This window comes from Schistosoma mansoni, chromosome 3 (assembly GCF_000237925.1).
Source record: "Schistosoma mansoni strain Puerto Rico chromosome 3, complete genome".
In the NCBI taxonomy this organism is placed as follows: Eukaryota; Metazoa; Platyhelminthes; class Trematoda; order Strigeidida; family Schistosomatidae; genus Schistosoma; species Schistosoma mansoni.
Genome location: NC_031497.1, coordinates 9,095,186 through 9,118,558, shown reverse-complemented (window position 1 = coordinate 9,118,558; position 23,373 = coordinate 9,095,186). Strand labels below are relative to the sequence as shown.

The window sequence follows — 23,373 nt, the reverse complement described above, 5'->3', positions numbered from 1 at the left end:
TCAATCCGAAATACTTTCACATACCTGGATTGGCAGAACGAGAGCAGCATTCCTACAGTTAAAGGATATATAGAACTCAAAACAGCTGTCAATCAATATCAATGTCAGAATCTTCAATATGAACGTCGAGACAGTTCTACTGTACGGAGCTGAAACTTGGAGAACTGCTACAACCATCATCAAAAATGTACAAGTATTTCTAAACAATTGGCTACTCGAGATACTGAATGTCCTTTGGCCGGATACCACCAACAATAGCTTACTGATGGAGAGAACAAACCAGCTTCCAACTGTGGAGGAAATTAGCGAACGACCTTGGAAGTGGATAAGACATGCATTACGGAAATCACCAAACTGTAACATGAGGCAAGCGCTTACTTGGAATCCTGAAGGGGAATGGAAAAGAGGAAGGCCAAAGAACTCACTGCATCGGGAATTGGAAGCAGACATGAAAAGAATGACCACTGAGTGCCATGGTACGGTTGTGTATGGGGAGTGTCAGCTCTTCCTCTTGTAATTTTCTCACATGGCCACGCACATACAACCACTGCCAGGGAAGTCCTACTCACCGCCCTCTCGCAAAGGGGTGTTGCTTACGAAATTGAGAGGACGCAAAGTGAATGTCCGACGCTTTTACCGGGTTGGTGAATATAGACGATCCACTCAGGGGAGTTGGAAAATCCTGATTCCAAACCAATGGTGCACATAGGCTCCAGGATCCAAAGGGGACAAAAGGCGTATCAACCTATTGTTGGTCACCGACTACCATGGGACTGCATCTCCTTACGCTGCTCCACTGCCTTGTGGATTAGACCTTTAAGTGAAAGGCTCGGGGTGTGGCCCCCTACGAAAACCACTTGCTTCGGTTTGAGCATTCGGGGTAGTATTCCAGCTCTCACACATATAGAATGATTTATGTGGCGCATATGTATTTGGTATCCTCTTGTACCAATTTTTGTGTGTTGAAATACGAATGAGTAGCAACTAGGAAGGGCTACGCTGGACGAAGTTGGATGGAGAATGCTGGTGGGCGGTATGTGCTACCCTACAAGGGGTAACAGGCTTAGGTATGTAATTATGCAGGCCGTTTTTTAGCCAATCGTTGCTAGCTGATATTTAGGGAAGGCTTTCGAATCTTCCTATGTTAAAATAATAAATATACTGTGTTTTGTATTGCGGTTTCTACCTTCACTCAACCTGTTTATTTGGAACCTAATTAAGTTCCTGTTCAGCCGTGTTTTGATTTGAGAACTTTTCGAGTGAAGTATTGTTTGAAGAATGCCAAGTAATAAGAGTAGTCGAGTTCATAACAGACCTACTTTGATGTGATGAAAAGTTTTAATATCTTGGTTGACTTGTTATGTGTAAATGGTTGATTCAATCCAATGTTTCCTCTGTTTACGCTGCTTTTTTTATAACTTCTAATGCCACATTTTTTAAAAATTATACAAGTGTTGATGGTTGAAAATTAACATAACTTGATAATCTTTTTTTCAATATCATCATTGTTAATCAGCTATACTTCCTGATAATGTAATTTTATTTTACGACAACTTGAGCTTTTTTGTAATAATGCAATTTATGATTCCATATACATTTATATTTTGTTTTAGATCGGTCATGATAATTGGGTTAGACAACTTGTATTTCACCCTCACGGTAGACTTTTATTGTCTGCCTCTGACGACAAGACAATTCGAGTTTGGGATTTGAAAAATAGGCGATGTCACAAAACATTAAATGCCCATTCACATTTCGTTACCTCTTTAGGTAAGTTGATCAATAATTTAGATGATTAAAAATCGATTTCGCTTTTTATCATGTGAGGCACTTTGAATGAAGGAATATTTTGTAAATTGAAGTTAAAATATAGATATCAGGTAGTCAAATGTTGTTCATGGTGTCAGCGCTTCAAGTATGATCTGAAGGGCTTATTATTTTTTTTAAGCACTATGTAGTTTCATTGTTCAGTATTTTTAATAATTAATACAAACTTTATTAAATGCCTAAAAGAAACATCTACTATAGCCAGTAATAAAATGTTGGGATGTGAACTTCCAATCAACAATGAATGTTCACAGAATACTTTTTTATTACTGATATAAAGGGTAACAGTAATTAGTTGTGGTGTGCATGTTGTGAGGATTATAATGGAAATCTTGTCAGTAAACACAATTCAAAGAATATGCAACGGATTATAATAGTGATTCTTTTGAATTTTCGTAATTGAAAACAAAATATTATTTTGTAAATTCTGATGTACAAAGTCTTCAATTTTTACTATAATTCTCCCACAAATCATTAATAATTGTTTGTGAGTCAAGCAAGGAATCTAATGGATGTTTAGAAGTTGCCTGCTAATATGTCTCGCTAGACATTTTAGTATTTCTACTATGAAAGTATTTTATCTCATTCACTTTATGACAATTTATGTGATCAAAATATGATGTATATAAGAACTTTCGTCTGAATTTGAACGAAAAGTTTCACAGTATTTGGGCGTCGAGTTGATGTAAAAACATTCAGTTATTGTGGTAAAGCAACACAAACTTTGCTTATAGCACATTTTTAAATCCTCGAATGATTTGAAAAAGCTCAAAAACAAATCGATAGCATTACATTCAATACAGTCAAGTCATACAATTGATTTCAATGGCAAAAGAATCCTACTAAAAGGTTTTAGTTCTTACAATGAAAAACTAACAGCCGAAGTCGTACACATATAGGCAAATCCAAATAGTATTAATAGAGAGCTGGAATGCAACCCAATTGTTCTAATCAGTTGGTTTATCTGAATATATGATGAACAATTAACTGGAACAGCAAAATAACACATATTCGTTCATTTGTTTTTATTTTGTTTATTTATCTTCATTTAATGCATTCTGTGACATGTTCGACTCATATCACACAAAAATAGTATTTTGTCCCCAAAAATTCACCGATTAGAGGCGATAAATAGTGAATGAAATTTTTACTCACCTCGGGTCCAATTACGAATATACACAATCTTTAATCTTAACACATTTTGCTTTACACGCCATTTGTCTCATACGCACTTCAGAAAATACTTTAAACATTGGTAACATGATTGGATAACCTATTTAGTATACAAACAGTTAACTAGAAAACCATGTACTTATTTAGAGTCGATAGTCTTGATGTTTGGTTATATTTCCTTGAAAAAGCTTGGACTAGATTGTCGAGCAAAACCGTGCTATAAACCAGGAGCAATTAGTTATTCTTTATTCACTGATAAGTTTACTAATTCTCTGACACAAAACCATTTATTGTTCACTATCCTAGGGACTATAAAACCATTTCGGATACTAACTACCCTATCTAAATATTGACTGAGTTGGTTGTAAAAAAGGGCAAAATGTGTCCCCGAAAAAGTCTCGATTGAGCCAGACCATCTCATCTTTAGTATTGTCAGTAGAAATCGTCATTTCATTTATTTGTGTGTGGGCTGTGCTACTTCCCGGGTGCCCAGACCGAAGCAAGTGGTTTTCGTAGGGGGCCACACCCCGAGCCTTTCACTTAAAGGTCTAATCCACAAGGCAGTGGAGCAGCGTAAGGAGATGCAGTCCCATGGTAGTCGGTGACCAACAATAGGTTGATACGCCTTTTGTCCCCTTTGGATCCTGGAGCCTATGTGCACCATTGGTTTGGAATCAGGATTTTCCAACTCCCCTGAGTGGATCGTCTATATTCACCAACCCGGTAAAAGCGTCGGACATTCACTTTGCGTCCTCTCAATTTCGTAAGCAACACCCCTTTGCGAGAGGGCGGTGAGTAGGACTTCCCTGGCAGTGGTTGTATGTGCGTGGCCGTGTGAGAGCATTTGGAGAGGGACGGTGACCCTTCCCCATTCTTGGCCGTACCAGGGCATTTGGGGGCTAAAATAGGAACAATAACGGGGTGGATTTGCATACATATAGCAAACAATTCTCTGTGAACTTAGCACACAAAGTGAATTGCACCCTCGAAGTGCAAATTACTTTTACAAGACTGGCAGGATTCTAATCCTGTACTCACCCTGGGTGATGAGCAGATTGAAGTTGAGAAGTTCGTGTATCTAGGTAGCTGCATAAGTGCTGGTGGTGCCGTGAGTGATGAGATCGATGCACGTATAGTAAAAATCAGAGCGGCTTATGCCAATCTGGGCCATCTTTGGTGCCTTCGTGATGTTAGTCTGGCTGTAAAAGGTCGGATCTACAACACTTCGATTAGAGCAATTTTACTCTGTGCTTGTGAAACCTTACCTCTCCGAGTTGAGGATGTTTGAAGTCAGTCAGCTACAACGTAGGACCAGGCACATATATGCATCGGTCCAAGTTGCCATACCTCGTTAGCACAACAAGATCAACACCGGATTCATAGTAGTTAATTTAGTGTTGGTAGTAGTATATAAATTATAGGTTGTATATAAGGATATAGTATAGGAAGGAAGAAAGTTATGAAGCAATTTTAATTTTAAGGTTTAAGGGAAGATAAAGAGTGTATACACCTACGCCATTGTGATCGATTCTGAGCCATGTCACCCAGAGTCTCCAACCATTGGTTACGATAGTCACGCGGACCCCAACCAGGTAGTCTGCATCTGCCAACATGGCTCAGGCTAGAAGTTAGTGACTTCAAACACTGATGCCATGTTTTGGTTTGGCCGCCCCTAACTCTCTTCCAACCATCCCCTACACTAGTCAGCATAGCGCGTCGTGGTAATCGGTGTTCAGGCATACGTAACACATGGCCCAACCATCTCAGTCGATGAAGATTCATGACCTCATCAACTGATTTACCATCGTTCCCCAATACCCTGCGTCTAACCTCACTATTACTTACCCGGTGATCCCAGCAGATGCGAGCAATATTTCTAAGGCATCTGTGGTCAAATACTAGTAACCTACGATGTTTGAAGACTCTCTGTGTTCGATCATCGTTGTCTCCGAAGGATTGCTGACATCCAGTGGCAACACCATGTTAGGAATGCAGAGGTTCGGCATCGTGTGTTCGGGCGCAGAGACGATAATCCAATTGGTGTCATCATCTTGAAACACCGACTTCAGTGACTAGGACATGTTCTACGAATGTCGTCTCAGAGGATTCCACATCGTGCATTATTTGCCGACGCTGGGACTGGTTTGAAAAAGCAGAGAGGTGGTCAGTTTATGACATGGTGTCGTGGTTTGAAAGAAAGCTTCAAAGGGCTGGTTTCTGTTGGTCCTTCACGGATCCCTGGCTGAGGTCCAAGAGGTGGTGCAAAACAGTGGCTAGAGGCGTTATCAGATATGGTTCAGAATAGAAGCCAGTGGCGATCTTGCTGTAACCTAGTTTTACTTTCTTCATAAACACTGATCATTACTGCCTTAACTGAAAGATATCTGGTTTTATATTTCATTTCCCCCCGTTATTATATATATATATATATATATATCTTACCCCTTTTCTCGTCGCATTCGCTCGTCGCATTCGCATTGTTTTGTTTGGCGCATATATATCTGGTGCCCCTTTGTACCAATATTTATGTGTTTAAATAAATAAAATAAATCATCTCATCTTTAATGTTGTGAATAATCACTACTTCTGTGGGTTTTTTTTCCTTCCTTTTTTTATTTATTCGACACTGTCGTGTCATTTTTTACTTTGTTTTTTATTCTTGTCGCTCATTCATTAACTTTATTGTGAATCGTCACAACTTGGAATGATGTATTATTATACCACTGAAATGTTTATTTATTCAAACAAAACACATTTCGAATAGTGTCTGGTAATTAATGGACTGATAAGTGGTATTTTCTGTTGCTGATATTGGTTGTCATGTTATTCCAAACTTCAATCGCATTTGGGTATATTTTTCACATAATTTATTGAAAAATATTGAACCTTGTAATACAACCTGTCGCCTTGTTTTACCTATTGTAACATTTGTAATGCAAATTGACCAAAAAAAATCAATGTCTGAAGCATATTCTACCTATTCCTTAAGCCCACTTATCAACCGACGTCTTCCGCAAGAGTGAAAAAACTTGTGAAGTACTATTATTAGTTATTGCGAATTTATAATTCATCCTAGTACATAGTATGCAAAAATTAAAGGTTCGCTATCCTTTGCTTTGTTACTGATGGAAATTACACAATTCATGACTAGAGTTGTTACATGGTTAAATTGACATGGGTGTTATTGACGAATCAGTGGTCGAATAATATATAAAGGTACATTAAAGGTTCCATGACGCTAAAAAAGTCAACCACTGTTAATGCAACTAAAACTAGTATATATATTTATATCCCCGTGTATTGGAAATGATTTAGGAAGTAGACAACATTAATTATGACAAAAGCGCTTGTTTGTAGTTTAATGAATGTTAGAAATCAACTGTCGATGTTTGTTTTAGCCTGTATGAAAGACGTATTGGGTTTGGATCTTACTGCAGAGGAAGATAAAAAAAATATTTATCTAAGCCTCACTAACCTGAGTCACTCACAGCATAGAACCTGATACGCATGTACATCTGTTCAAGCTACCATACTCCATCATCACAGAGAGATGAAATAATCAGCCAAATCTCAGAATATTAGAAGTAGTAACAGTATCAGTGGTAATATGAAAGACTAGACATCAAAGATATGATTCGAGAAGAAAATATAAATTAATGAAATGAAAACAACTAACTTGAAACTTTGATAAAGTACGAAACTTATTATACCATCAGAAAATGTTTCAGAAATCTTGTGACAGATAAATAGTAAGCAATCACTGATCGATTCAATAATATTAGGAAAATTAATCGAATAATTCTGAAGCACACGAACTCGGTTACATAAGTTTTCACTCAGTATTATAGATTATTTGTGTTAATAATGTCTATTTTTTCTGAGGGATACACATGTTTCCATGTAATTATTTTACTGATATCATAATTATTTAATATTATTTTTCTCTATGAGTCTATCTAATTCTCTTTTATTTTATTGTGACAGATGTTAATCGTTTAGCTCCTTATGCTATAACGGGTAGTGTTGATCAAACAATTCATATTTGGGATTGTCGATAAGCAATCATTACCATAATATGCATTAATTTTTTTGTATTCATTGAAATAGGCGAAACATGAAGTGCGTAATGTTGATTTACTTATTGTATGTGTTCTAATGGTTTATTGGGTTCCTGAATTTTTCAATTGACGTCCTAATCTATGGAAAGTCACCTCTTCTTATAAGCAAACACAGAAGTTGATTTGTATTTAGGATTTATATCTTCACATGAAATTATCCTTATAATTATTACTCTCAGTCAACTGTAACTCAGAATCTCATCCAATTATGTTTTGTGTTCATTTCACGCTTCTGTCACTATCAATATAGATAGATATGACAAAGTACATTCATTTTTACAACCAAATTATGGCTGACCGGTTGTTTTTTGTTATGATTATTATTTTTGTTTTCCTTCACGTCCATTTTCAGATTTAAAACAAAATACATTTTAAATTCTTTTGTACATGTATTTGATCAGTTTTGCATCTTTTGTTACCTTATGTATACTTGGGTTTTTTTTGTTCATCCTTATATTATTATGTGTTGAATTGTTAATGTTTTATGCGCTCTTTTGGTTCAGTTGGATTCCATTCAATCTTCATCGTCAAGTTATTGCTACTACAAGAGTATTATCTGTCACAACTGCCGACCCAATAATAAAACCTGTTGTTATATCCAATTGCACTGCCTTCCAGTGTCAGACTTAAAACATGTTTAGAATGAAACAAGAAATTCTATGTGATATATTAATCTGTTTTAAGTTTAATTTTCTCTCGCTTATATTTACAGTGAATCAGTCTGTCGATTTTTAAAATTCTATTTTACTTATTAATGTTTCAAATCACATATATATTGGACATTTGCCTATTTAGCTTGTGGGAGGTGTTTTTTTCCAATGCAAATGACATATACTACTGACTATGTTCCTCATTTCCTTGCTTTTTTGTGTTATTGTGTATAGCTAAAATTGTATCATCAAGCGCTTTTAGATGTCTTCCCAGATCATTGGTTTAAAGAGGTACTGATATTTAACCTGAAAATCTATTTAGTTCTGTAATCTTATAATTTCACTGAAGATTCGATGTGTCAATAAAATTTCCATTCATTTGGTTTATTGAGATCATTTAGGTTGACAATTCAATGCCGGTCGTTAAAAATATTTTTTCAACGTACAATCGCAAGATATTTTGTAAATAAACTGTCATTTATTAGATTTCCTCCCCACTTATATATCAAGATTAATCATTTTTACTATTATTCGATAAGTCAACATCTTGCATATTTAAAGTTTTAATTTTAGTAATATCTTCGACTCATTTGTCATGAGTAGGGCAGTGGTCTAATGTTCGTAGTGATCTCTAGCAATAACTTATGGTAATTAACAAATCATGAAAAGTGATGAGAAGTTATCATGCTTCCGTCTTATCTTCGACATGGCAAGAAACCAGATTATATATATGTATATATATATAATCTGCAAGAAGATTGTTAATTGGAAGTAAGAAATGTATAAACGATGTAATCATACTATGAAGGCGATCCAGTTAAAACCAAGAAGCTGCTTACAGGGTTGTAGATGAAATTTATAAGTGACTTAATTTTACATCTGATAAAATGCCTTGCAAAAGGGTTTCTATGGTGCTCAGAATTATGAAAAGTTTACAGTCATAAAAAGATAGTATTAGTCTTCTAGATGCACTGGATACCACTAAAACTAGTTACCTAGTATTTTTCAAGGTTTTCTATGAAAATTAACAGGTAAAGCCGTTGGTAGCTGAGAGTTAAAGTATATTTGATTTTCGGTAGAGTCTCATGAAGCCAAAACTATCAATCTAAAGGAAGAGCATCGTTTTACCCGATGTCGTACTGTGAGTTGGTGTTACTTTTCCGAGACACATTTCAAAACTAACCAGCTCGATATTATTTTCGCGCTTGAGAGATTACTTATTTTAGAGCTCACCACCTTTTATTGTAATCTTGAGAACCCTTAGATGTGAGCAGCTAGAAGTTTAAAAATAACACGTCGTGAGTTCGGAGATACTTTTGATGACTTTCTACGTTACGTATAATCTGGTTGTCTATACTTGTGAATTCATTTGGTGAATAATAGACAAAAGTTTATAATAACTCTTACGGTCTCTTTGTCTTCCCTGGTCAGCGAGGAGGGTAATGAAGAAAAATTTAAGTGTGCTTCCAGAAAATTATTTTACAACCGTGTGTGAGCTTTGCAAAGCATGCAACTAACGTCATACAAAAATCTGTGGAGGAAATCAGTGTGACATAGATTCTCGATAATGCTCTGTCGTGTAGAAATCTAAAGTGTAAAGGTTCTGTTTTTTCTCAGAACTATAAATAGGGAAACAAACAGTTCGGATCTTTCTAGTCATATTTGATAATTAGAAGTAACCGAATGAAGTAAGCTAACCAGTAATCCTCAGAATTGTTCTATTTGTACACTAATAGTCACCTATAAACTAATTTTCAAGTCTAGAACTTCCTGAGCAAAGTTGAACTTATTGTGTTTGAAATCTGAGTCAGGCGCGGATATTTTTGCGAAGGAATCTTCAATTCGCGTAGAAATAACCAACAAATGAATAAAGTTACGAAGTCGAAGTTGCGGAGTATAAAAAAGCGAGAAAGGAGAGGTGAAAAGTGTTACGTTTATCGATTCTTTTTAGATATTCTGGCAACCCCTCACCAAAGTATCTGCCATTCTGGATCCATGCGTTTTCAGAAACATTGAATGTAAAGCCGTTTATCACAAGTGATACATCCCATCAATAGCCATCACTGGTTAATCAAGTTAATGTGTTAAGTCAGCTCATGCATCAGCCTTGTAAAAATCTATCTCATTTAGGTTACCCTTGATTTACCTTCCAAGATATAACATCTACCTGCAAAGATTTAATTTTACAGCAAACTGAAGGAGCAGGATTGACTGGTCATCAGATAAGGATGGACCTAGATGGTGAGCTAATAGAATAATGTTGCTTCAATGTGATGGGATGCAATTTTAATTATCTACAATGCTATGATTTATTAAAGTGACTTTAGCAAAATCGAACAAACTTATTTAGATTTAATAATAATAATCCAGACTCGAATTGACATTAATGGTTTGTTGAAATGGTTGACAAACAACCGAGGTTTACAGTCCACCGTTCGATAAATCAACTTGAGACCACGTGTTTCAAAAAGGGTAGTGATTTCTTACTTGTTGTGATTATCGTTGCTTTTGTGTATTCGTTGCATCAAAAAGCATTCTTTATCCGTTTTAACTTGAATTTTTTCGGTTAAGGTTTGAAATTTTGTTGGACACTTTTTCTCGTGGTACCCTTTTTCTCATTGACTCTGACACTTGTGTTTCTATTGTGATCATATTGTGTTTCAAACCCTAACCTGATTACAATGGTTTGCAGTACTTACAAATGTGGACAACCAATCTTTCTATTCCCCGTGGATGAAGGGATGCAGTGTGATGAGTGTAAAAAGTGGTTCCACAAGATGTGTACCTGTCTTAGTCCCGCCGCATACAAAAGATGCTCTAAGCCTAACTCGCATTGACTTTGCATGTTTTGCTGTACAAACAGGACGTTACTAATCCAGGAGGCTATGAGACTATTAGCATTGTCCTGTAAAAATTACAATAGTGGTTGCGCTGCTAACAAAAGCACTGACATTGAAGACTGTGTCAGTGTTGTGCGTGCTGTTACAAGACTCGTTAAACAACCTACTGTGATTGATGGAAAAGTGAAATTTCCGTTAAAACTAACGGGGTGTGAAGCATCACTTGATATTGACATGGGTAGTCATGCACCTTCAGTTGAAATTGAAGATCCAGATAAAAACGGATGTGGCTGTCCTGAATGATGAAAATGGACGGCAGTACGGTGAAAAAGAACAGAAAAACAGATAAGGGTAACACGCTATTGGTTGGCAAGTCATTGGTGAACTCGCATCATGAGTCACACAATATACTATCAAACTCTGATAGTAAGGCAGAACACCACCCTACCGTGACTGAGAAGAACTTAATCTCATTTAATATTATTGCGAGTAATTTGCTAGAGTCAAACGATTCTGATCCCAAAATTAAACACGTCCATGATTTGGAGAGGCTCGGAGAATATATCCGTAGCATATTAAAAGATAACTCAAGAGGTGTTCAGGTCAAAAATTGGTTTGAATAGGTAAAAGGACCGACGATAGTGTTCAACTCCGACCATGTGATTTTTTTATATTTATTTTCTTTTATTTCTTATCAAGTTGTCTATTTATTGTAATTTAGATCAATTATTGATGGAACAGTTATTGGTTGAATAACTGAGAGGTAATATTTGTTTAGGTAATAATGTGCATTTGTATTTGTAATAAAAATTAGAACCGTTATTTTCCCAATCAAATTGTTTTCGTTTCAACTGAGCAATAGCGCGTGTCTAAACTATCCAGACAGTTAGTCTTCGGCCGAAACCTTAGTTTTGATCTTACACTTATATCCCGACAGTGTAAAACTATAGACGTCTTGATATACCCCAAAAACTCTACGGCTAATCCTCCCTAGTGACCACAAATGTATTCAGCGTTTCGAGAACATTTAGAGAAGGTAAACCAGGATCCAAATTTTCAGACATAGCTCTTTTGTTTATTAACCAACGTGAATAAATGGTATAGTACGACAGAATAAGCAAAAAGGAATCATACTACTATCGGTGCCAGAAAACGTTTTCCACAAAGTGTTACTAAACCGAATGAAAAAGTCAGTAGACATCCACCTTCGAGATCAGCAGGCTGGATTCCGTAAGGACTGGTCGTGCATAGACCGAATCGCGACACTAGGGATCATCGTTGAACAATCAGTTGAATGGGACTCATCACTATACTTGACTATGAGAAGGCGTTTGACAGCGTGTATAGGAGAACCTTATGGAACCATTTCGGATACTATAGTGTACCTGAGAAAATCATCGACATCATCCGGAATTCATACGGTGTACTACACTGCCAAGTCGTGCATGGAGGACAGCTGACAGACGCATTCCAAGTGAGGACCGGTGTCAGACGAGGCTTCCTACTATCGTCTTTTCTCTTCTGGTGATTGACTGGACTATGAAGACCTCGACATCTGAGGAGAAGCACGGAATACACTGGACAAGTTGTATGCAACTAGAGGATTTGGACTTTGCAGTTGACCTAGCTATTCTATCCGATACACACGAACAAATACAGGTCAAGGCATATACTGTAGCAGGAGCCTCCGCATTAGTAGGCCTCAACATACGCAAGGGGAAAAGCAACATCCTTGAATACAACGTGGAGAGCACTAATCCAATCACTTGATGGAGAAGCTCTGGAAGAGGTGGATACTTTCACATACCTGGATTGGCAGAACGAGAGCAGCATTCCTACAGTTAAAGGATATATAGAACTCAAAACAGCTGTCAATCAATATCAATGTCAGAATCTTCAATATGAACGTCGAGACAGTTCTACTGTACGGAGCTGAAACTTGGAGAACTGCTACAACCATCATCAAAAATGTACGAGTATTTCTAAACAATTGGCTACTCGAGATACTGAATGTCCTTTGGCCGGATACCACCAACAACAGCTTACTGATGGAGAGAACAAACCAGCTTCCAACTGTGGAGGAAATTAGCGAACGACCTTGGAAGTGGATAAGACATGCATTACGGAAATCACCAAACTGTAACATGAGGCAAGCGCTTACTTGGAATCCTGAAGGGGAATGGAAAAGAGGAAGGCCAAAGAACTCACTGCATCGGGAATTGGAAGCAGACATGAAATGGATGAATAGCGACTGGAAATGATCTTGAGGATACGACTGATATTCTAGTTTTACAACTAGCGGCCAGTAGTGCCTTCTATATTCGAAACCTTCTTACGCCCGATGGAAATCAGAAGTCAGACGAGAAGAGGTAGGAAAGATATATTTGATACGTTACCAATATATCGAGAGACGTTCGTTCTTAGCTAACTTTTGAAACGTAGGAGCTGTGTCCCACGCCGAGTTGAAACGTGATCTGGTACGGATGCATGACCGAAAGCCTTCAGTTAAACAAGACCACTTAAACAACGTGGTCAGAATCCAATGTCGAACACTTAATGAGTTATTGATTTTGGGGAGTTATTTACAGCTACAGTTCACTCACCCCTAGTGAGTTGGTGATACCCCTAAGACGTGACCAGCCAGAAGTTCAAACCCAACGAGTTTGTCGTTGGTAAACACTCTTCTGATAGCTTGCTTCGTTTAGGAGCGTCTGGTCGTCTTTCCTTAAACTAAGGGACCATGAGGTACAACATAATAATAAAGAAATAAAATACAATGAAAATTTCGGTTCTTTGGGAAACTTCGTCGTTCTTTTCCAGCCGTCCTGGAAAAGAGAAAAAATAGAACATGTGAGTGCAAAAATACACTCGTACTTGCGTAATGACACAAGATGAGCGGTAAAAAAAGAAATAAACTAGTACACTTGCAAACAGCTTAAAAGCGATTGGAAAAAATGGGTTTTTTTGGGGTTTTTTTCTATATATAAAAAAAATATAAATACGCTCAAAAAAAATAAAAATGTTTTGTTTTTTTGTGTTTTTTAAATAAATAAAATGAAAAATGGGCATATTAAAAAATTACTTTTTATAATAAATAATGAAGAGGGGATTCGAGATTAAGTTTGTGTCCTACGTGCAATAGTCGTTTAAATGTTCTGGAAATCTTACTCTCGTTGCAGAGCGCGTTGTATTAGTTTTATTTTCCGATGTTGGCGAAGTGTCAAGGTGTGTGTCGGCTGTCGTATGGGGTACTACAAGTGTAGGGGCCGTATCGTTCGATTGTACCGAAGGAAATTCGACGTGGCTAGGGTTTCCTTCTAAGTACGCTGCTTTTAAGCGATCGATACTGATGCTATCGTTCGAGCCGTTCTTACCGACTACATAGTACCTAGGTTCAAGTTGAAGAACTTTGAAGGGTCTTTCGTATGCTGATTCCAGAGGTCGTCGATGTGAGTCTCGACGGACGAAGACGTGTGTACTATGTCGTAAGTCAGGTTGAACGAAAACATCAGTTGATTGAGGTCGAGTGTGAGCAGGTTTAACTGAACGCATAGCGTTTGTAAGCCTACTCGTGTAAGAGTTTAGATCCATGTTCAATGAAGAAGCTGAAGGATCCACGAATTCTCCTGGAAGTCGGAGTGTCGTTCCATAAACGAGTTGAGATTCAGTGTATCCAATGCCAGCTTTCACTGCATTGCGAATACCTAGCGAGACGACTGGAAGGGCGTCTGTTCACTGTGAAACGTTTGCAGCTGATAGTCATCCTTTAAGTTGTCTATGAAAACGTTCTACCAACCTGTTTGCTTGTGGGTGGTAGGCGGTCGTTCGGAAACGCATGATTCCTAATAGTGAGGTCAGACAACGGAAAAGTCCAGATTCGAACTGGCGTCCGCGGTCTGTAGTGATGGTTGAAGGGCAGCCGAAATTAGCTACCCATCGTTCGACGAAAGTGCGAGCCACTGTTTCAGCCGTAATGTCCTTAATCGGTACTGCTTCTGGTCATCGAGTAAAACGGTCTACGCATGTTAAGAGATATGAGTATCCGTTTGAATCGGGTAAGGGTCCTACCAAATCTCGAAGAACGTGGTCGAAACGAGCGTCAGGGGTTTTGAAAGAGCCCAAGGAACATTTGTTATGTCTTATGACCTTAGATTTCTGACAGCTTACACAGGAGCGTGCCCACTCCCACTCCCTCACGTCTTTATTCGTACCAGGCCAGCAAAACCGTTCGGCTATAAGCTTGATTGTTGCACGAACACCTGGATGAGAAAGATTGTGCAACGTATTGAAGACGTTGCATCGACTATGTTTTGGTACTATTGGACGATCCCTACCTGTAGATGTGTCGCAAAGTAAGGTTTCCTTACCTGTTCCCATCTCCTTAATACTTAGTTTAAGAGTCGTCGAGGATAACTCATGCTGAAGATCAATGTCTTCTTTTTGAAGCTGAGCGAGTTTAAGAAGGTCGATTCCTTGGAAACTGTTCAAGGAACTTGTTCGAGACAAGGCGTCTGTGACTACATTGTTTGCTCCAGAAATGTGTTGTATGTCTGAAGTAAACTGCGAAATGTAGTCGAGTTGTCGAGACTCTCGCGGTGAGTATTTGTCTGAAGATGAACTTAAAGAAAATGTAAGAGGTTTGTGATCGGTAAAAAGCGTGAATTCTCTTCCTTCGATGGAATGTTGGAAATGCCGTACAGCACAATACATAGCTAGGAGTTCCCTACCGAACGTGCTGTACCTAGATTCAGCGTCTAGCAACCGTCTCGAGAAAAATCCTAAAGGTTGCCAAGAGTTGTTCACCCATTGTTGTAAGACTCCTCCGATTGCTGAGTCGGATGCGTCTACGGCGATACTAATGGGCGCCTGAGTATCCTGATGCGCAAGCAGGGTTACCTTAGCGATATGTTCCTTAACTGTGGAGAATGCTTTACGGGCTGTGTCGTCTAAACTAAATGATTTTGCATTTCCACGGAGTTGGTCGGTTAACGGTTTCATAAGAGATGCGCATTTAGGTATGAACCGTCTGTAGAAACTTATAAGGCCGTTAAACGTTCGCAACTGCTTGATCGTGGTCGGTTCTGGGTAATCCAGAATGGCCGCCACTTTGTTTCTAAGGGGTCGGATGCCTTGGGCATCTATAGTGTGTCCTAAGAAGTCTAAGGAGTTGGTTCCGATTTGGCATTTCTGAATGTTTACAGTAATGCCATGCCTTTGGAGTCGATCGAAAACAATGTCCAGATGCTTGAGATGTGATTTTCTGTCCGGACTTGCTATTAGACAGTCATCAACATACGCATTTACGAAGTTGAGACCTCGGAAGACGTCGTCTATAAACCCTTGGAAGGTTTGAGCCACATTTCTTAAACCAAAAGGCATTCGCAAGAATTCGTAAAGACCGAAAGGAGTGATGATGGCGGTTCTAGGAATGTCGTCGATTGCCATCGGTATTTGGTTATAAGCCTTAACTAAGTCGATTTTCGAAAAGACAGTTGTACCGTTCAAGGTAGCTGTCAAATCGTGAATATGAGGCAACGGGTAACGATCGGGAATGGTATTAGCATTCAGACGCCGATAATCACCAGTTGGCCGCCAATCGTTGCTATCCTTTTTAGGGACCATGTGCATAGGAGATGACCATGGACTATTTGATGGTCGAATTATCCCTAAGTCTATCATATGGTCGAATTTGTTTTTGGCTAACCTAAGCTTTTCGGGAGCGAGTCGGCGGGCTTTCGAGAATACAGGTGGTCCTGTAGTCGAGATGTGATGTGTAACATTGCTGGTTACACAAGGCAATTTCGATTGCGGTTGGTATATCCCGGAGTATTTGTCGAGTGCTGATTGATACAGGGGGTCTATGGTGTGTTTAATCGTGACTGGGGATAACCTGCAACCAGAAAAAGGAGTTACGCAAACGGATAACTTAGTGTTTCCGTCTATTAACCTTCGTGAGCGTGTGTCGATGAGAAGATTGTGGTATTGTAACAGGTCTATACCAATGATTGGCATAGAGACATCTGCAACCACGAAAATCCAGTGTATGGGTTTGCGTAAACCTAGGTTAAGGTAGACGTACCTTTTACCGTAAGTAGCGATCGGCTTTCCGTTTGCCGCCTGTAAACTTATAACAGACTCGCGAAGCCTGTCGTTGGAATTCGCTGGAAGGACGCTAACTTCTGCGCCGGTGTCGACGAGATAGCGAACTTTCGTAGTCACTTCCGTGACGTATAGGAGGCGGCTGTGTTCGCCGGCTACGGTTGCCGTTAACGCGTGCCGGCTTCGAAGTTTCCCGAGTGTTTTTTCGTGTCTGTGGATTCGGAGTTCGGATAATTGCAGGGTTTCCTGCAATTTCTGGAGGAATTACCATACTGGTTATGATACCAGCACCAGTCGGGATTATCTGTCTCTCGTGGTCGAGAGATTGGATTGGACTGTGTAGCTGAAACGTCGTCAAAATCATTTGGATGTATCGTGCTACAGGTTTGTCTGTTAGTGACGGTCAAGCCATATTTCTCTAGGAACTTTTTTCTCAACTTCTTTAACCTTCTGTAAAATATCGACTAATATCAGCCCATCAAATTCCGCATTCTGTTGGCTACCACCCGTCATTAGCCTAAAAATCACTTAACTGTAGATAAGCTGGACTGATTGTAAAAAATCACAATCATAGCGTTAGGTTTTTGTAAAAGCAATGTGAAACAAACGCTTTTTTGTTTCGTGCACATATGACATATGTAAACAAGGCCGTATATTTAGTGCAGAAATATTTGGTTGATTGTATTGTCATGTATTGTCATTCTTATGTCTTAAAGGGCTTGCATAGGAAACTTCGCTACATCAGTTTTAAGGTTATTCCACAGAATTTCCACTGAATTTGGGAAAGTTACATACATTCCCGTTGGTCTAGGGATTTTCATCAAAATTTCTTAAGACTCATATGACCGAGGGGATAACCCCAAGATTTGCCTGAAAATGAAAGGAAAACTGAACTGTTTCTCTTCATTGAACAGTCAAATCTTCACACCAAAGACTTGAGGTAATAATAAATAAAAAATCTGCCGCGTAAAGAAGTCATTTAAGCACATCGTGCTAGTTACGTTTTTTTAACAACAAGTGCGTTCCTACCAAGCAAGGAACATCATTCCTTACGTGAGTTACCGAAAAATCCGGCCAACCTCACGCAGCAGTTTTCCCTGATGAATCAATAGTACAACCGCCAAAGTATGTATAGGTTAGTGAAGTAGAAAACTAAGAAGGACAATCAAATATCGTATAACCGCAAATAAATAGTTTTAATAGCCCTGTATCTTACTCCAGGTCGATCGTATGAACGATTGTTTTTGAAATATATATATTGTTAATCCTTGTATATAACCATCGACTTAGATTGCGTTAGTGAATGACGGAATTAAGCAAGTTAAATACGAAAATGGATTTCGAATAGGTATATTTTGTACAATCGTTGGTTGGATCAGAAAATCAGAGAGACATAGCGAAGGAAGCGAAGAAGAGAGCGAAACGAAACCAACTGAAGTGCAATGGAGAAGGCATGTAAACCAACTCTATTTGATCAATCGATATTTATAGTCGGAAAAACAAGTTACAGTCATGTGATGAGTAAGATAGAAAATGAGCTCACATACGCTTACATAAAAACATTCAAATTGATAAGCGGATAATTAACAAAGTCAAAATGTAGCTTAAGAAGAATGGATAAATTGGTTTGTTCAGAAGCTGGAATAAGCCATGTGGGCGTAACTTAGCAACTGACACCACATAGTCGAAAACAGAAATCTTAAAAAAAGAGTAGTTATGATCTTATATGAAGCGAACAAAAACATGATAAGCATGAAAAAGAGATTCATAAAAGTGATTTTGAATTCAGGGCACAATAAGTAGCTACTTTCATCTGGAATGCACACTTGTGTGACTTCAAGGTCGAGTCGATTTGAAGGTCAAGTGAGCGTAGTACTGGGATTTTTGGCCCTATGCTAGAGTTTCAGTCTTCCAGCCACGTAGGTCCTATTAGAGGTGCTTTAATGTTTAGCATATGGGTTCTGTCCTCTTAGAAGGTCATATCTCTGACAATGGACAATATACTGGTGACAGTTTGACGTTACTTGATGAACCCATTCGTGATACAATTGTAAAAATAGTCTTGTTTATAATGTTCTGAGCAGTTTAGATCAGCCCGCGCCGTTGGTCAAAAGTTTGCTTACGTTCTAGTCCCACGCCAAGGACAGGGGTTGTTGAAAGAATGTAGGTGATCCTCTGATATTAATTCTTTATTTCAGGGGATTTGTGGGGTCCGTTAGTGTTGTGTCTTATCATGTCAGCGTAAGTTTACATATAGACTCCATTACAATTTATTGCTAACCTTTGAAGCAATGCGACTTGAATATCCCAGCGAACGTAGTTTATTCTGTTTCAACTCAATGTATGCGAACCGAACCAAAGATCCCATTTGAAACCCAGCTATAAATACAAGCTGGTTGTATAAAGACACCAGTAGCAGTTTGTTTCATTGACTTAAGTTTAAATACCGCATTATATTATGCATAATGCCCATAAATATGATTTTGACTGAAGTCTGTGAATACCATATATTTACACATTGCTTCAGTTTCAGTTCGGAAAGGACAGGAAGCTTGATGGCTTGTGTTAGTCCTGGCAAGGATGGTCTCTCAGTCAACTCAACTTTCTTTTTGAAGAGTTGATGGATGGAGCCCTCACCACGTGTTTGAGTAATGAATTCCGCTGGTTGATGATTTGATGGGGAAGTCGATAGTCAGCCGACAAGTAATTTGTTCTGGGCTTGTGACCTTTTTTGGATTGTCCTCGTAAATTTTCACTGTCCTTTTAAATAGCGTCCTCATTGGTGCGTCAACCCAGCAATTTGTCAATTTTTCCAGAAACGGTCAAGTCAAGACAATTTTAAATCTTATGTTAAAGTTACCACTACCTCAACGTGTCACAAGTTTTTAGGCTAACTGTTTCACAAGGTTGATGTAAATTACGTACTGTAAGCTTTGCGAGTTGATATGTTTTGGTATTCAATGATTAAGCATAGGAAATCCTAATACTGTAGTCATTCTCTTCAGTCAACACGCAATTTGGGGCTGGTATGACCTTGTAAAATAACACCATCTATAGTTAAGAACGACTCATAACTACCACACAAACTTGACCCGTCATGGGTGTGACTATCTGTTGCTAACTCTGCGTGATTCAACGTGTATTGGGTCAGAACGTTTGGGTCTACACTCATAGTCTTCTTACTCTGTGCTTGGGTCGTAGACGCGCACTGCTGATGGTCCCCACGCTGGAACAAAACAGCTATCTAGTGCTTCGAGTTTTCGATTGCTGGTCTAGCCATGATCTGTCCTTGATTTAAACTATAAAAGGTCTTCGTTGAGTCATAACTGCATCATTCAGCGATTGTCATTTTTTCACATGATGGACCATTTGTTAGAATCTAATTATGTGCTGTCGAAATGTATCATCGGTGTCCATATCACTTAAACCTGAAGCTTGCCTGTCTGCAATCTGATGCTTGGCTCTTAGAGACTGCAGCTGGTATCCGTATGCATGTTGCACTGGCGGAAAACATATGTATAGCCGTAAATAAAACGGGAGAAAGTAAAAAGGTGGCACACCTGTCTTTTTGTATGTGTACGGTTCATACGTCTGCCAGCTCTGTAAGATATGATCTTTTGGATTAATTGAATAGGATGTCCTTTGGGCTTGTTGCTCTTTATTTCTCAGCGATCCAACCTCGGCTCCGAAATCTGTGGATATAGGTTTCTCATAAGTATTGACGTCAGTTGAGCTTTATCTTCGTTCCATTCTCTATACAAATAGATGTTTTTGAGAAAAGCGAGCTGTCAGTTGTGGCCTGTAGAGGACATATGAGGTCCAAAAGGTTTACCGACTAATATTTTCACAAGTGATGTTAGCAGTTGGTTTCATGTTAGTCATTCTTATCAAACGCTTGTAGTTTGTTACAGTTGTTTGTAACATTGATTTCGTCTAGCTAGAATCACTAGATCGTCACTGCTGTAACTATACGTACGTTTTTACTTGAGTAAAGTTATCTGTTCCTCAGTGATGAATCTCACTTAACTGAAGGATTATAAAAGAGGCTAGACGATAGTTATTGGGCTTGACCTGTTGGTCGATAAACGTAGCTGTGGTTGTAACCATTATTCAACGGTATTCAATAGTATAACAGAAAAATAGGTTTTTATAGTATTCTCAGTTTTCCATCATACCAATATTCAGGATGCAGATTTACCCCTTCCTACTTATCATCCCTCTCTTTTAGTTTGGGAAGTTAGGCTTCTCTATCTACTTTTGTCCAATATCTATTGATTCATTCAACGCCATGTTTCTTCCTCCAACTAATACATACTGAAACCACAGTATCATGGATCATATTTTGTTAAAATCTTCAGCGCAAAACCAGTCACAATACTTTCATTTGGGACGCCATTTATCTCTGTTGATTGTTTTTAGGCTCTTACATAGCAGCTCAAACTCAGAAAGTTTTGGACATGGCGGACCAGAGTTTGCCCAGGTCTTCGTTATTTTCTGGTTGGGTTCGGCAGTTGTGACTTTGAATTCTAAATTACTCGGTGGCGCAGTGTAAGCGGTGATTTTTCATTAGATTGATTAACATAGATTTCTTAGTTGTTTTTGTATTGTTTATAAAGAAATATAAGAGTTCAGGTCGGAAACTTCAATAGTAAAATATAATAGAATAGCTCTTTAAGAATTATCTCATTTATTGAGACACATAAGCATTGTTACAAGAAGGCACCAAATACATATGCGCCAAATAAATCATTCTATATGTGTGAGAGCTGGAATACTACCCCGGATGCTCAAACCGAAGCAAGTGGTTTTCTTAGGGGACCACACCCCGAGCCTTTCACCTAAAGATTTAATCCACAAGGCAGTGGAGCAGCGTAAGGAGATGCAGTCCCATGGTAGTCGGTGACCAACAATAGGTTGATACGCCTTTTGTCCCCTTTGGATCCTGGAGCCTATGTGCACCATTGGTTTGGAATCAGGATTTTCCAACTCCCCTGAGTGGATCGTCTATATTCACCAACCCGGTAAAAGCGTCGGACATTCACTTTGCGTCCTCTCAACTTCGTAAGCAACACCCCTTTGCGAGAGGGCGGTGAGTAGGACTTCCCTGGCAGTGGTTGTATGTGCGTGGCCGTGTGAGAGCATTTCGAGAGGGAGAGCTAATTCTTCCCACCCTCAGTCGTACCAGGGCATTAGGCGGATTGAATCGATACAAATTCGTGTATACTTCTAACCAGTGCGACCCAGTAATCAAGTATCAGTTCACTTACTCAACTTTGAGTCGTATTTTTGGTATAATGATCAGTGATACTACCAGGTCTATCAAACTGAAACAGATGGTGAAAGTAAAAACCTATAGTCTAACAGTTGGATGTCAAGCTCCGTAACTACTAAGTCGTTGTTGGCTTTTCCTTTGATTTTCATTGAGTAAGGGAGTTCTTTCTTTTCTCCTTTAATCGAAAACTACTCACTTAAGCGGTAGACTAGATTAATCAGTACTTCTTTTTGTATTGCTTACTTTTGGAAGTTGTGTGAATGTTGACCGACCAGTAAACAAAATGGATTACCTGTTAAACAAACTAATCTGTCTTTTAATTAAATGATCAGTAATTATCTCGGTGTTGATTACCAATATTCAGTACGCTTCAAAGTGCTTAATCACTGTTTCTCCCTTAAAAGGATATAATAAATCAAAAATATATCATTTTTTCCCCAAGTGAATACAAAAACCTTGTAAAAGAATATTTTCTAGGGATAGTATGGATTCTAGATCACCTAAACTTCTGTATAAGAACATGGCTTTAACTTTACTACTACCAATTTAAGGTGACTAAAAGTATACTCAAAGTTTGATGTAATCCTTTTTCTGACTAATACATGAACTTCTTATTTAAAAACAAATATCTGTCAAAATAATCCTATTGTTTTCTTTTAAAAAGGTCATTCCTACAAACCGTATGCGTCTTGGGGTATTGTATTTTGCCTCTTGTTATTGGCTTGGTTATATGTCGATTACTGTTGCTTGCAAGTTCTAATTCTGTGTTTGTTTTCATCATACGACTATTCATTGTTATTTCTGGGTTGGTTTATTCATCTTATGCATCTTTTATTTTTGTCCATCCTACATTGCCGAAAAATCGTGTTGCTCTCTCTGTATATCCAATAGTTTTGTTTTATGTATTTCTTTCATGGCTTGTAATATCAGTTTCCTAATGTTTCGAGATTATGGTCATCTGATTTTGTGATTTTTCTGGCATTCTTTACTACTGTTCAGCAACATCTATTGTGATATTACTGATGAGGAAATAGTACTTTGTATATTATTATCTGTTACTGATCTTTTAAAATTCTTATTCTTATGTAATATACCTTTTGTGGTGTTTTGTCAACTCATAGACCAACCGCTTGTTAAACCCACTCATCGGGTATTCTCTGTTACATTTATTTAAATATAAATATCTGTTAGTATTTTCTATGTGCAACAAATAGCGTTTATAGAATTTGGAGTTATTGTTTTCAGTGTTTCACTTAAACTCCACATCGCATTAGTCGTCGTTGGTTTATTGAGTACTTAGTATTACTTCTTTAAGACTAAATGTTTGTAAACCAATATAGGTCTTTGGACACCAAGATTCTATATTTCCTCCGCAGTTTTATCAAGACAGGTAT

General features: G+C 38.3%; 2 protein-coding genes across 3 annotated transcripts in view; both read left to right on the top strand.

The window, feature by feature from the left end:
* The window catches only part of Smp_129340 (hypothetical protein), an 18,125-nt gene extending 9,792 nt beyond the window's left edge, over positions 1-8,333 (top strand). The window contains exons 8-9 of the mRNA XM_018799130.1: positions 1,614-1,770; positions 6,985-8,333. Of these exons, the coding sequence (XP_018650950.1) occupies positions 1,614-1,770; positions 6,985-7,058 (231 nt within the window). The 3' untranslated portion in view covers positions 7,059-8,333. The remainder of the gene's footprint in view (positions 1-1,613; positions 1,771-6,984) is intronic.
* Positions 8,334-18,531: 10,198 nt separating this feature from the next.
* Smp_013300.1 (yip1-related) lies at positions 18,532-23,202 on the top strand (the record flags this gene model as incomplete). 2 transcript variants are annotated; one of them, XM_018799128.1, is made up of 6 exons in its annotated part: positions 18,532-18,626; positions 18,659-18,757; positions 18,792-18,870; positions 18,906-18,948; positions 21,127-21,255; positions 22,644-23,202. In XM_018799128.1, exons 1-6 carry the CDS (start codon positions 18,600-18,602, stop codon positions 22,915-22,917), a joined length of 651 nt encoding a protein of 216 aa, XP_018650949.1. In that variant the 5' UTR covers positions 18,532-18,599. The 2 variants fall into 2 exon arrangements, with proteins under 2 accessions (XP_018650949.1, XP_018650948.1); XM_018799129.1 differs by having other exon boundaries at positions 18,532-18,757; positions 22,644-22,917.
* Positions 23,203-23,373: the final 171 nt, after the last annotated feature.